The following is a 13,741-nucleotide window of genomic DNA, read 5'->3' on the forward strand; positions in this document are numbered from 1 at the left end:
TTGCTTAACGTCTAGCGCTACTTCTACTCCCAGAGAAAAAAATCGCACGTATTTTGGCTACGAGTAAATATTAAGTTGCTAGAAAATTAATTTTCTGGAAGAGTTTTGTACTCCCAGGAAATATCCCTACGGCTGTATTGTTTGTAAATATTTTTCTCTATCTTGCTCCGTGTGATCCGACGTATCTAAGGTTGCTTATGTCTTCAAAAGAGTAAACTAGATTACTTTAATTTTAAAAATAAAAAAGTCTATCAGTCTATTGGACATATTCAAAGACACATTACTCATATCATTGAAGACTGTTTATCTTTTGTACAAGAAGAAAATGACGCAAATTACACAAGATTTAAGTTAAATATTAATTATTATTAACATTTTATAATAAATTAAAATTAATCACAACATATAATGTAGATACATGCATTAATTATAATAAAATTATGAATATTTTAAGATTTTATTATGATTTATAAATACATACATTATCCATTGAAATAAATGAACAATTGAACAATCTTGAATTTATATATATAAATTTAAAAATGAGCAATTATCTGTAAATAATTCATACTTTTATCGAATTAGTTGTATTTATTTTATTAAGAAATAATCTCTTAAGAGAGAGATTCTTGAATTTTCTTTTCAATATCAAAGAAAATCCACGAGATAAAAGCGATAAAAAATAAAAATGTGAAATTTCACACTTATATTTAATAGATTCTCTTCTAGATATGTATTTATACAATGATTAAAAAAGCAAGCAAAATCAATAATAATACTCTTAGTTCACGTTGCTGTAAGAAGTTTATTAACCGCTAAATTTTAAAAATTGTTGATTACATTTAAATAAAGTAGAATCACAATTAATTGGATATGTTCAAGGGAGATTTCGCATTACCCGGGGTAAACTATGGTAAAGTACTTTGTCAACAAAAACAAGAGAATATACTAAAGAACAGCTTATTTCACTAATGACCGAGCGATATTCCAAAGGGATTCCAAAAAATTTTAAAATCAATCTCCGATGAATTACTCAGCAATGTGAATTTAAAAATTATTAAAATTTTAATTGTTTATTATATTCGGTTATTATGCAAAATAAATAAATAAATATATTTTTTTATAATTAAGAAAATTTATAAATTGTTGTTGTAATTTCTCGCAGATGGCAGTAAGCATTATTTACTTTAATATTGTATTTTTAACTACCTTTTCAAGAATAAAATATTTATGTAATATTTAAAAAATTATAATATAATTAATAATAATTTTCCAATAATTTATTTTAAAATGATTAATATTTATTATATTTTCGAAATAAAAAGAAAATAGATGAGAAAATAGAAAAGAAATAAAAAAGNCAAAGTAGGTTGGAGAAAGTCGTGGAATTTAAAACAAAAATATGTATAGGAAACTTGTATATGCATAGAAAAATCTATTGCAATAAAGATGTCGGTTTACTGTAGGTATAGAACAATTTTTGAGTCTTCCTGATTCATCATCAGATAGAATATTTAAACTCATTTGAACTGTCAATTCTAACCAATTTGGTCTCACTTTACAACTCAACCATGAAAGCTTGGTTAAAGCACACTTTCTGGACATTGATTGTTACTTTAAAAATAGAGTATAAAACCAACATATAAAGGAAATATACAGCACACCTGTTATAATCCTGTTTACCTCATGTGATTCAGTTTCATAAACTCTCAGCTTTCAGAATCCTCATCAGATGAGTGCATATCCTCTATGATAACATCAATGAAGCCTTGAGAGAATTAGTTCACATCAAGAATCTAGTCATGAAACATGGATAATATAGATAAATCATACAAAGATTGATTGCCTCACACAGAAAATGTAGATCCTATATAAAGAAATGAAAATAGTTGCCAAATAGACCAAAGAGCTGGACCATATATGTTTAGGTGATCAGCATTAAAGAAACAGAAACATTATGTAATCCCCAGACATGAAAGTAAAGAATTGCATATACAAGATAGAATTGATGTTTTGGCAAAGGTTAATAACTTTCTCAAAAAGATATAAGTTCATATTGAAGGAGCTTATTATGATAAGCATTTGCTCACAATGTGTGCTGAACTTGAGAAAGCAGCTAGACTCTACCCACAAGAAAGGCAATCCATAAAATGGACATTGGCCAGGGATATCAAAAACATTTTAAATAAAGGACAACAACAAAAATAAGAAAAGAAGTATTTCATAACTTAGTTCCCAGCTTGATCAAAATAATTACAAAATAGAGGGATGACAATAACGTAGTCATTACCCTATTTGACAAAGCTAAGATTCCTGCCATTAGTAGAAAAGTACCAAGAGGAGTTTAGGAAGGTATATTAAATAAGTAAAAGCACAAGAACTAAGTCGAGATATCCAACAATATTGCTAACAAGGAGGATCAAGTCTATAAAGAAAAGAAAGCCTCATCTACAAGAAATACTCTTTGAGGTCCACCAAAATAGTTGCCACTCCACTTATACAGCTTTTTGAAAATGTTAAACAACATTTTCAAAAGGCCAATAAGGCCTGTAGTTGAAAGAACTACTATCATAAAAATCGAAAACCAGCAGAAATGGTAAAAAAAAAACTCATGTTAGTGAACATTTTCAAGCTCTTAACATTCTAAATTCGAATTGCATGAGACAATGCCTTGATTCAAAAGTTCAGGCTTGTTGATTGGTGGACTGGATACTTTTAATCTCTCAGACCAGCGGTTCCCAACCCTTTTTCATTAGTGTACCCCTGTGGCATTTCAAACTTTCCAACCAGCAACACATGCTCAAATCTCACACTGCATGTTTGTAGAGAGTGTCGCCACATTGAATTTTATTTTGACTCAGTTCTCGGTCTCCCAAGTACCTACAAGTCTGTTTTTTTATGCGCGCATGATTCCCTACTCTGTGCCAAAGTGCAACTTCTGACACTTACTCCTTCATACCTTTAAGCTGGTAACAGAGCAGGCAGTACAATTTTCTAAACAAGACATAATCTTGTCAATAAAAAACTAATAAAATACTGAATAAATAATAAAAAAAATTACCGCTTTTAGAGAAAATCTGGAGAAACTAGCTATGTCCTTTTCCTTCCTAACAACAAAAAATACTTTTTATAAACAAAAAAATACTTTTTTCAAACAATACATGGGAATATTGTTGAGAGATAATAATAATAATAATGGTAACATATCCCACCATCAAAAGTCCGTAGCATAATCACTAATCACGTATAATGGTATTCCCACTACCATTGACTGACTGTGTAACATTTATTGATCTGTTGCATTGTAGAATTGGCAGCATAAGTTTTTATTTCTATTTTTGCATTTTGAAATGTATAATAAAGTTTTTGATTATTGCAAGGAACATTTTTTACCTAATAATTTTTTTATATTATTAATTTGTGATGCATAATACAGTCGACCCACCTATAACACGGTAGATACGTTCCGTTCTTTATGAATCAATTTTGTACGAGTCCTTGCCAATCACAGCCCGACACGTGTGAAGTTTATGGACTACGGCTGTTTGAAAGGTTATCTTCCATAAAATTAATCGATTCTAGACTAATTCAACTCAACATTTCCAAAATATGTATAATTTTTTTGGGAATAATCCGTATAAACTATGCTATAAACAAAAATTTGTAGGATTACTTACCTAGTGTGCACCATTCGACACCGCCATTGCTCAAGCTTGTTTTCGTCGCGGAGCAGCGCACCAAACGGCGGGCGATTTCTGATAAGTTATTTTTCTGTGAAAACTTAGTTGAACTTTGGAGACATCATTAATATAAATAATCTTTATGGCCGTTGAATAAGAAATGTTTCTTTTACAAGAAATGTATAAAATTAGATTGTATTAGTGCTGTATTAGACTTACGGTACCTAATTTACATACTGTACAGACAATAGTAAGCAACTTACTCGCCTAAACTCTCCATAGTGTGGCGCTGGACAGCGGAAAGTAGTTCGGCTGCTCGATGACATTTTACCGAATTATAGGAGTTTTTACCAGGTTTGTACGGATACCGTCACAATTTTTTCTCCGTCTTACAGGAATCGTAATTATAGGAACCCGTGTTATAGGAGGGTCTACTGTATATTATTTTTCTGTCATAATAACTAACTTTTTTCTGTACCCCTAAACAACCTATTGCATATCTCGGGTTGGGAATCGCTGTCTTAGACTATGTGATTATGAAATGAAGCATGTCTTCCAAACTAATGGAAAAGAATCTTCAACCTTGAAATTAATGGCCGCATTTCTCATAACAGCTTCATATATTTTTAACAGATCCAAAAATCTGAGATTCCCAAGGTGCCCAACCCAATCAATGAACCTGCATATGTTGAATTGAAGCATTCCATCTCGTGCAGTTTGAATTATGAAAGTTAAGAACCTGAAGATGTCATTTAATATGGAATAAAACATTTGCTAACATAAATTTTTTTACTATTTTTGCTGGTTTTTGTAATATCAGTTTATTTAAAGTTAACCAGTATTCACTAGTTGTTTGTTGAAAAGAACTTTATTAAAACACAGGATGAAACTAGAATATGTGATCAATAAACCATAAGAGGTCATTGTCAAGCTACGTAAAATAAACTCATAGCATTATAAATTAATCAAAGCACCTATAATAAAAAATTTAAACATAATAAGATAGCCATCTTTTGCTGTGTGGATATTGTTCCGATTCTTTGAAATGAAGTAAGTAAATACAAGAGCGTTATTAGTGAATTTAATAAGAACCAAGTAGGTGTTGCTATGAAAGTAGAACAAATACATAATAATAATGAGGTCCATTACATAGATATAAATATGTGGCTAGAAAAAAAAGAGAGCTTAACCATGTCAATATACATGAACCCAATCTATATATACTTTTAATCTAATATATTTTCTGGTATAAATTGACAGCATTTAGATCACTATCCAGAAGTTTGTTACAACACAAGAAAAGAAGGAGGACTTACAGTGGGAAACAGTTTATTGAAAAACTTGGGTTAATCTACAGATATCCAAAGCAACTCCAGAATGTCTATAATGGAATAAGAAAGAGCAATAGATGATTGGAGCAGCTTCCAAAAGATTAGGCTTATAGGAGTACAATTCAGCAAACTCCTCAGAGTGTACATTAATGTGACCTTTCCGGTCAGCACCTCTTTAGTGCCCTGTCAGGATTGACACCACCATGTTTATCGGAACATGGAAGCCGAGACGGCAATTACTACGTCACACCGTCACACGAGTGGTCCCGTAAGTGGACAGATGGATTTGTAATGTCAGCCAATCGAGAGACAGCATGTGGAAAAGATTCAAACTACACTTAACAATTAACAAGGATTTAATTAAAAATAAATTGGATAAGATACAGAGGTTCTAAAGTTGGTTGCGGGGAGAGAGAGTTCACATAATGAGCACAAGTTGCATAAATACCTGGTGATAAAAGGTGATTTTCCGATGGAGCTCTGGTTGGGTGATAATAGTTCCGATAGTGATTAGTTCCACTATAATATCCACTAGTACAATGATGGCACAAGTTATCCAAAATGGGCACTGGTCAATGATATTCTGGGAGTAATTGATGTGGGTTTCCTTTGACAGAGGGACAGACGATGACTGACTTTTTTCGGCCGTCTCTGGCGATATTCACGGATGATATCGGCTGTCCAGAGGTTAAAAGATCGCGAGAAAGCATCCTGTTGCCTTTGAGAAAATGTAATGGGACGCTTTCTCAGGTAGCTATGAACAACAATTGTTACGTAACTCGAACAATATTAATATTAAAGTCTAGTTCGAATATAGGAATTTCTGCTACCTCACATTAAAGATAAAGTTGATGCAGTTAAACTGATTTCACTAAGAGAAATGACTATCTTTGATTGTATTAGGAATGACAAGATCAGCAAACAGAAGGTCAGAAAGCAGAGTACATACCATACCTATAAAAATAGGCAAAACTAGAAGCAAAGTAGCATTTATTGGAAGCATGCTCAGAACCTTAGAACAACTGAGTCAATCAGAAAAGGAGAGGTTACCATAGGGCTGCAGAATATTTTCAGGATCAAAAATTCCCCTGAACATATGCAAAATATCTCAAAAATTATTTCACACAAAATAAAATAGTTTTTGAATGAAATAATAATTATTACTATGTAGTTTAGAAAATTCTAATTAAACCATACAAATAATTGAATAGACTTATGGTATAATTTGCCATGCAACACTAAACCAATAAGTCAATCAGAAAAGGAGAGGTTACCATAGGGATGCAGAATATTTTCAGGATCAAAAATTCCCCTGAACATATGCAAAATATCTCAAAAATTATTTCACACAAAATAAAATAGTTTTTGAATGAAATAATAATTATTACTATGTAGTTTAGAAAATTCAAATTAAACCATACAAATAATTGAATAGACTTACGGTATAATTTGCCATGCAACACTAAACCAATAAATTAATTAAAAACATTTAAAAAATATGTTAATTTAACCCTTTGGAACATTTTAAAATAAATGTTTTCTGCATATTTGCAGTCACAGAAAGAAAAAGATGCGACAGATACAGAAAAAATTAAAAAACAATAAAATGGAACTGAATGAAGATGATCCGTTTGATTTATTTATTGCTGCAACTCAAATCAGATTCTGTTATTACAGGTAATTAATTTTATGTAATTCAAAATTTTGTGTTGATGAGTTATGCTAATTTTTGACAAGTTTATGATTACTTTCTGATTTTAATTTTTCTAGTGAAACACACAAAATTCTTGGAAATACTTATGGAATGTTGATCCTCCAAGATTTTGAAGCATTCACGCCAAATTTATTGGCTCGTACCATAGAGACAATTGAAGGTGGAGGAATAATTGTTATATTGCTTCGCACTCTGACATCTCTTAAACAGTTATACACTCTTACAATGGTAAGTTATTTAAATTCGTGTAATAATTTATTGATACATTTACAATTGAATATAAAGACTTACCATATTTTCCGGCATATAAGATGATTTTTTAACCCAGGAAAATCTCAAAAGTCGGGTTGTTTTATACGTCGGAAAGTACGGTATTTTTGATGTATGTACATGGTGTCTGCTAAAAAGTGATACAGATTAATAGCTCAGAAAAAACTGTAAAATTCATGTAAACAATTCTTGCTTATATACGTCATTACAAATTCATTTGTGCATCAATGGATTTTCCTTACTTCACAAAAAAAGATAGGGTAAAATTATCTCACCACCTGTTACAGATAGAACTAGAGTTCCATTTGTTATCATTAAATTTTACATTTCTTTTGTTGAATGTTTGGTTTTTTGTGTGTGTTGTACTTAAAAATGTAAGCATTTCCATTTAGCAGTATCTCAAAGTAATTGCTTAAACCTGTCTGCATTAACATTAACACACATGTATTCATTTAATTGTTGAATCATGAATATGGGAAATTACATCTAAAGTTAATGTTTGACAGGTTTTCAGAATTTTCCTTTCAAGATCTAAGGAATTTTAAATATCTCACAAAAAACAACCCATAGGAATAAGATCAATGGATGAAGGAGGCCATTGCAGTGGACAATGTGAACCAATTCATTCTTCTCTAAAATGGTCATTAAGTTGTCATTGAACTTCTCTAGAAGCATGCAGTGGTGCACTGTCACATTGAAACCAAACATGCTGGTGTTGGCATAGGGTGAGATTGTCCAGTAGTCCATCAATTGTAGTTTTGAAGAAAAGCAGATACTTTACTCCAGTAAGTGTCCAAGGAAAACAGCATTAATGAGATGATTTTTCCAAATTCCATACCACATGTTCAGGGAAAAATTAATTTGATGTTTTGTTCCTTAAGTACAATGTATGTTACATGCTGATCAGTGGTGCATGTCTATTTAGGACCTCATTGCAAATGAAAAGCAATTCATCTGTCCAAAGCAATGTTTCTCAAAGTGGTTTCTGTAGACCCTTGGGATCCTTGGAACCGATGATGTGGTCCATGGCAAATTAAAATTAATTTGGGATGTGTAGACAATGTCAGGGAGTCCACAAAAGGTTTAACCAGATCCACATGTCCCGTTCATTACTTTCTTTGTACAGCAGAGGGAGGATAGATATCATTATAGAATGTCATTTGACTGTTCTGATAGAAAGAACCCTTGTGTCTGATATGGGGATTTCAGCTTCCTGCCATCTGGGAGTTGCACTCTGGCTGGTCTGTAGCTCCTCAGCTAGTGTCATTGATATTTGTTCTTTCTTTAAGTCCTCATATTTTGTATTATGGTTGCAAAGGTTTAGCAAACAGTATCCAGGTAAGACTGTTGTTTTTGTTATCTGTGACCAGTATCCATGTCTATTCCATTCTTATGTTCTTCAGAGAAAGGTTCTGTTTTTCTAATGAGGTCATTATATAGTGAGTGTCAGATCATTGATACCTTGACCCTCATCTTTGAAAAATCTTAAGACATGACTTGAGATCAAAAAAGGAATGCAGTTTATTGCAAAATGTTGTGGCATGGGAAAGAGTGTTAATTTTCCCTCATTCTCTAAAATCTCATATTTTTTTTGAAGCGTGCAACATACCTGAGTTTTTCTGATGTTTAAAAATATATGTTTTATATTTACCACAACAATATTTAGCTCATCCATTTCTTGTTCCAACAGATTGTCATTTATACTGACTTTTTGAGTCCAATATTCCACATGCATTAGTTCTTCTACTAAATCTTTAAGCATTTCTACATATTAGGTTATTTACTATGCTGAATTAGTTTCAACTTCAACTATATTCAATGTCATAATTAGTAAGTGTCCAAAATGACATATACACTATTGGTCACACCAAGCACAACAGAAACCACCAAGAATGTCGTTAAATTTGTTGATGAATTAGCTAATTTCTGGTAACATGTCATGAGTATGACAGCTTGCAACACCGTTGTAATGATTTACAATGGAAATTTGAAGAAATTAAACAAATATTATACAGTTTTAGTTTTGCTCATGGTTTCTTATAAAAATTTATTTCTAAATGCATTTTATACTTGTGAAGTTATAACTAATTATTTGTTATTAATATTATTATATCAAACACTGAAAATAATAGTTTCATCAAATTTGGTAATCAGAAAATTTCCTGTACAAAGATTACAGATTGATGTCCTCTGAAATATCTGTTTGCTTTTGACTGTATCTTCTAAAGATCATGAGGTTATTTTCAAAAAGCTACTGCTTGCTCAGAAATCTACAAAATGATGTTACAAAATTATCATACATTATATATCAGAAACTACAGATACACAGAAGAAAGAGTTTTTCAGTCATTTTTATACTTGTGTCAATTTATTTAGAAATAATTTTTCAATAAATTCTCAAATGTTTTAAGAAAGCAATTCATCTTGATTTATTTTGGAAAAATTTGATCTATGATAATAATAGATTTGTTGATAATTAAAATGCCTAAATTCTGTTATATGAAAATACTTTTATAGAATCTAGATTTTACATAAACAATTTATTTGTTGATAAAATTCTAATCAAATAATCTGTTTGCTATTTATTACTTACTGTTGAAGTTCTAATTTTTTACATATAGGATATTTAAATATATTTTGCTGCTAAATAACCAAATTGCTCAACTTGGTGTTGTCAAAATACTTGATACAGTAGAACCTCGATTATCCGGACTAATTGGGGATGAAGGTAGTCCGGATAAGGAAAAATCCGGATAATCGAAACAAATACTTTGTCTTTTAATGATAATACAACACGTTTTCTTCTCGATCGGTAATATTAAAAGTAAATACTGTGTTTAAATCGTGATCAAATTTTCAAGAAACAAACGTTCGTATTGCATTTGGACTACTACTGACCAACGCTAACATACTACCTATTGTTTAAAAGGCCCTCTGGTAGCACGAGAAGACAAATTTTATAAAATAAAAAGCAGTTGAAACTGCATTTTTATGAATAAAAATTTGACAAACTATTTATTGTTTTACGACGAGTAAATTTTTTTTGTCACGTTCACGGCTTTTAAGTAATGCATAAACCTTCGAGGCGCAAGGCCCTTCGACCGCGAGGCATAGGTGGTGGCCCACGTTGTCCATGCCTTACGCCGCCCTTGGTCATAGAAATGATGTAATTTGAATATAAATTATTTATAAATACGTATGTCAAGTTATATTTTTATTACTACGTAAAATATATTTAAGAGTTTACGACCACTGTGCTGGGNTTTTCATCTGGGAATGGATTAAAACTTATATTGGGCTCCTGTGTAATTTTAGAATTTCAAATTGGAATTCAATCCAAAAGCTTTGTTTTCCCTATTGCTATTCATCTTTACTCCTGACAATACACAAGAACTATTGAAATGACCCAAATAAAATACTTTTGTTTTCAAACACCAGAGGGTGATCATCCAGTAAAAAATGCGAACATACGGTACATAAAACTTATTGCAAAAACGCAAAGAATCTTTCGCTCGTGCGTATAGGACGACCTAGGCTTTTGAAGCAATCAAAAATGAATAAAAACCTCGTCTTATATGCAAGTAAATACAGTAATTTTGCTGAGGTGTAGCCTCTAAAGAAAGGTCGTCTCTGCGATGAAGAATGGTTGTTCCTGGTGATTGGACATGGTGATAAGTGAAGATATTTTTAGTATCTGTTATGAAATTTTTTAAATTTTATTAAATATTTTAATTTATGTTTATTTTATTTTTATGCCTACATTAACTCTAAACTGTCAAATATAACAGAAAATGAAAAATGTATTTTTGCTTAATATTACGCAAACTTCATCAAACTATATTTACTCTATTGTTCCAAATCCAAAATATAAACTTTTAAATTTTCACTTCTGCAGCAACCTAATCCTAACTTCCAATTTTGTCCATCTTCAAAATGGATTTGTACTATTAGTGAAATTTGTATATTTAACTTGCAATGGAAAGTGTTTGTTCATCAAAGATAAACATTATTCAGTAAATTTTGTCAATGCTGCATCTGAAATAAAATTTTATAATAGTTTTTGAGTTTCAGTTCAAGAAAACCAATAGATATACAGTTAAAAAATTACGCATTTGCATCTTTTAAGAAAATTATTTCTGATGCTTTGGCCCAACTTAAATTATGCTGCAAAATACAATACTCCGTGTTAAGTTTTATATAACGGTATTACAAAAATGATTATTTTTCTTAAGTTTTGCAAAAATTACCAATTTTGGGAACAACCAGGGTTGTGGAGTCGGAGTCGTGGAGTTTTGATGTTTTAGCCAGAGTCAGAGTCGGTAGATTTTTACGCGACTTCCACAGCCCTGGGAACAACAATGACAAAAACTGATGTCATGATTATCATCGATGGAATGTGCATTTCTATGGCAACTGCATTCAAATTTAAATTTTTCTTAAAACAACAAGCCATTAAATTTTAACGGTTGGTATAAAGCTACAAATGTTCAAATGTATGATGATAACTTTGGAACTTATGCGAAAAAACAAAAAGACAAAAATTTTTCAATAAGTCTATACATTGAATATAATAAAAAGAGACGAACTCATTAGTTTTAAGCCAGGTTGTATTGTCAGAAGTAATTTATTTTCTTGAATTTAAGTGAATTAAAAAAAATTATAAATTTAAACAGTTAATCACTTATTTGTTAAAATTGAATGGATTGTTCTACAAAAAATTTTAATACAGATAGCTGTAGAAATTACATTCCATCAATAAAAGTTTAGTATGGTGATATATAAATTATTAATAGTTTTGGAGGCAAGATTGAATGGAAGTCTGGATAACATAATTGGCAATGCACCAGCATGGTAAGCGGGAATTATTGATGCAAGTCCTACTCTGGGCCAATTCTTCCAGAACTTTCTAAATTAATTATTAAATTTATCAAGAGACGCCACTCTAGCCAGGATTACTTGATATTTAATTATTAAATAGTAGCCTTATAATAAGGCTCATTGTAATCTGGTAATTGTTTGATATTAAAAAGCAATTTTTTGTAAAGTAAGCAAGGTACAGATGTAGAATATTGTATTATTAGATTTTTTTGAGACCTTGTTTTGCTTCCATGATGATGAAATTTTATTTCATGTTTTCTATTTATATTTGTCTTCTTAGAATAATCATTAACCAAAACTTTTTAATGATACTTGTGTATAATTATTTATTCCAAATAAAGCAAGTTAGATATATTTTGTCATAATTTAATCCTCCAAATTTAAAATTATTTTTTAGTGTAATAGTAATTGAGTTTAGAAATAAAATGTTGCAATGAATAGTTTTTTAACTGTCCATATTACATTATACAAAGAACATCTTGGTTAGCTTAAAGATATTGAATACGTAGGAATGCTAAACTCTTATGTTTGGCCACGTGATAATAATAGTGATAGTTATCAAAAAAACTAATAAAAAAATATTTTCTGAAAAGATTCTTTATAAAATAATTCTTTATAATTCATTTATCTGCAAAATTTTGGCTTTGGCACTGTTAAAATTCTTTTTCTTGAACAATAGTATTGATAACAGATAACGATAATTCAATAAAAATGTATTAATCAAACTTTTAAATTGAATTATAGTGAACTGTATTTAATTCTTTTCTAATAATAGTTTCCCATAATTCATAAAGTTTTGTTTGATATTAGATATGAAGGAACTGGAAGATCGCTGTCACTTAAACTTATACAACAATTGCGACAGCAGAGTGCAACTTATGGATCCAATGCTTCGGAAACAGTCGTTGTGAGCAATTCGTCGTCTGGCACAATGCCCTCAGCAACAGGTATGATAATGTTTATAATGTAATAACCAAAATTTCTGAAATAAAAAGAAACACTTGTGAAATAATTATTAAAAATGGCTATTTTATATTAGGTAGAGTATTACATGAAATTACTCTAAACGAATCAATACGTTATCACAATGGAGACGATGTGGAAGCATGGTTGACTCGGCTGTTGTGTTTAGATGCAACTTTTACGCAAGATCTAGCAGGTGGATGTCCCTTGCCACAAGATTGTGAATTATATCCTTTAAAAAACATTTCATTCAATAAATTTAACTATAAAAGTTTAATTAATAAACAATTCTTGAAATAACAGCTGTTATATAAAAGATTTATTATTGTTGTTATGTAAAAATTAAAGTAATGTGCCATATGTTCATTTAGAATAAAAAAAAAGCTTACAGAATTGGCTAAGGCAGCATGCATTTATTGCAACATCGAGTTGGGGANGACCACTGTGATGGGTGAGACGTTGTTGAAACAAAAAAAGTTATGCATTCCATCACGTACATAAACATTGTCATAATTCGCCAAGTGCAAATCAGCAAATTCGTAAAATTTTTGTTTATTTTGAACAATCCAGATAATCGAAAATCCGGATAATGGAGGTTCTACTGTACTTGGAGAATTGCTATTCATTTTATTCCTACTTAAGATTATATAATTTTGTTTATTTCTAGGACGTTCATGCACGATTTCGAACAGAGGCTCATCAAGATGTGGTTGGAAGATTTAATGAGAGATTCATTCTTTCATTAACATCTTGCAAAAAATGTTTGGTTGTAGATGATCAATTAAATATTTTACCTCTTTCCTCGCATGCTGCAAATATAAAAGCAATCCCTCCTAGAGCAACTGTAAGTATGAGGAATATGATATACTTTAGTAAGTAGTATCCTTTATATTTTAAAATAACAA

At 30.7% G+C, this 13,741-nt stretch overlaps 1 protein-coding gene across 1 annotated transcript in view; it reads left to right on the plus strand.

Annotated features, from left to right (window-relative positions):
• Positions 1 to 13,741, plus strand: part of LOC111634322 (RNA cytidine acetyltransferase-like) — a 71,432-nt gene that overhangs the window by 11,204 nt on the left and 46,487 nt on the right. Inside the window, exons 3-5 of the mRNA XM_023379079.1 lie at positions 6,566 to 6,688; positions 6,782 to 6,953; positions 13,504 to 13,680. Of these exons, the coding sequence (XP_023234847.1) occupies positions 6,566 to 6,688; positions 6,782 to 6,953; positions 13,504 to 13,680 (472 nt within the window). The remainder of the gene's footprint in view (positions 1 to 6,565; positions 6,689 to 6,781; positions 6,954 to 13,503; positions 13,681 to 13,741) is intronic.

Source organism: Centruroides sculpturatus, unplaced genomic scaffold (genome assembly GCF_000671375.1).
Source record: "Centruroides sculpturatus isolate CEXI.00-Female unplaced genomic scaffold, Cexi_2.0 scaffold894, whole genome shotgun sequence".
Taxonomy (NCBI): domain Eukaryota; kingdom Metazoa; phylum Arthropoda; class Arachnida; order Scorpiones; family Buthidae; genus Centruroides; species Centruroides sculpturatus.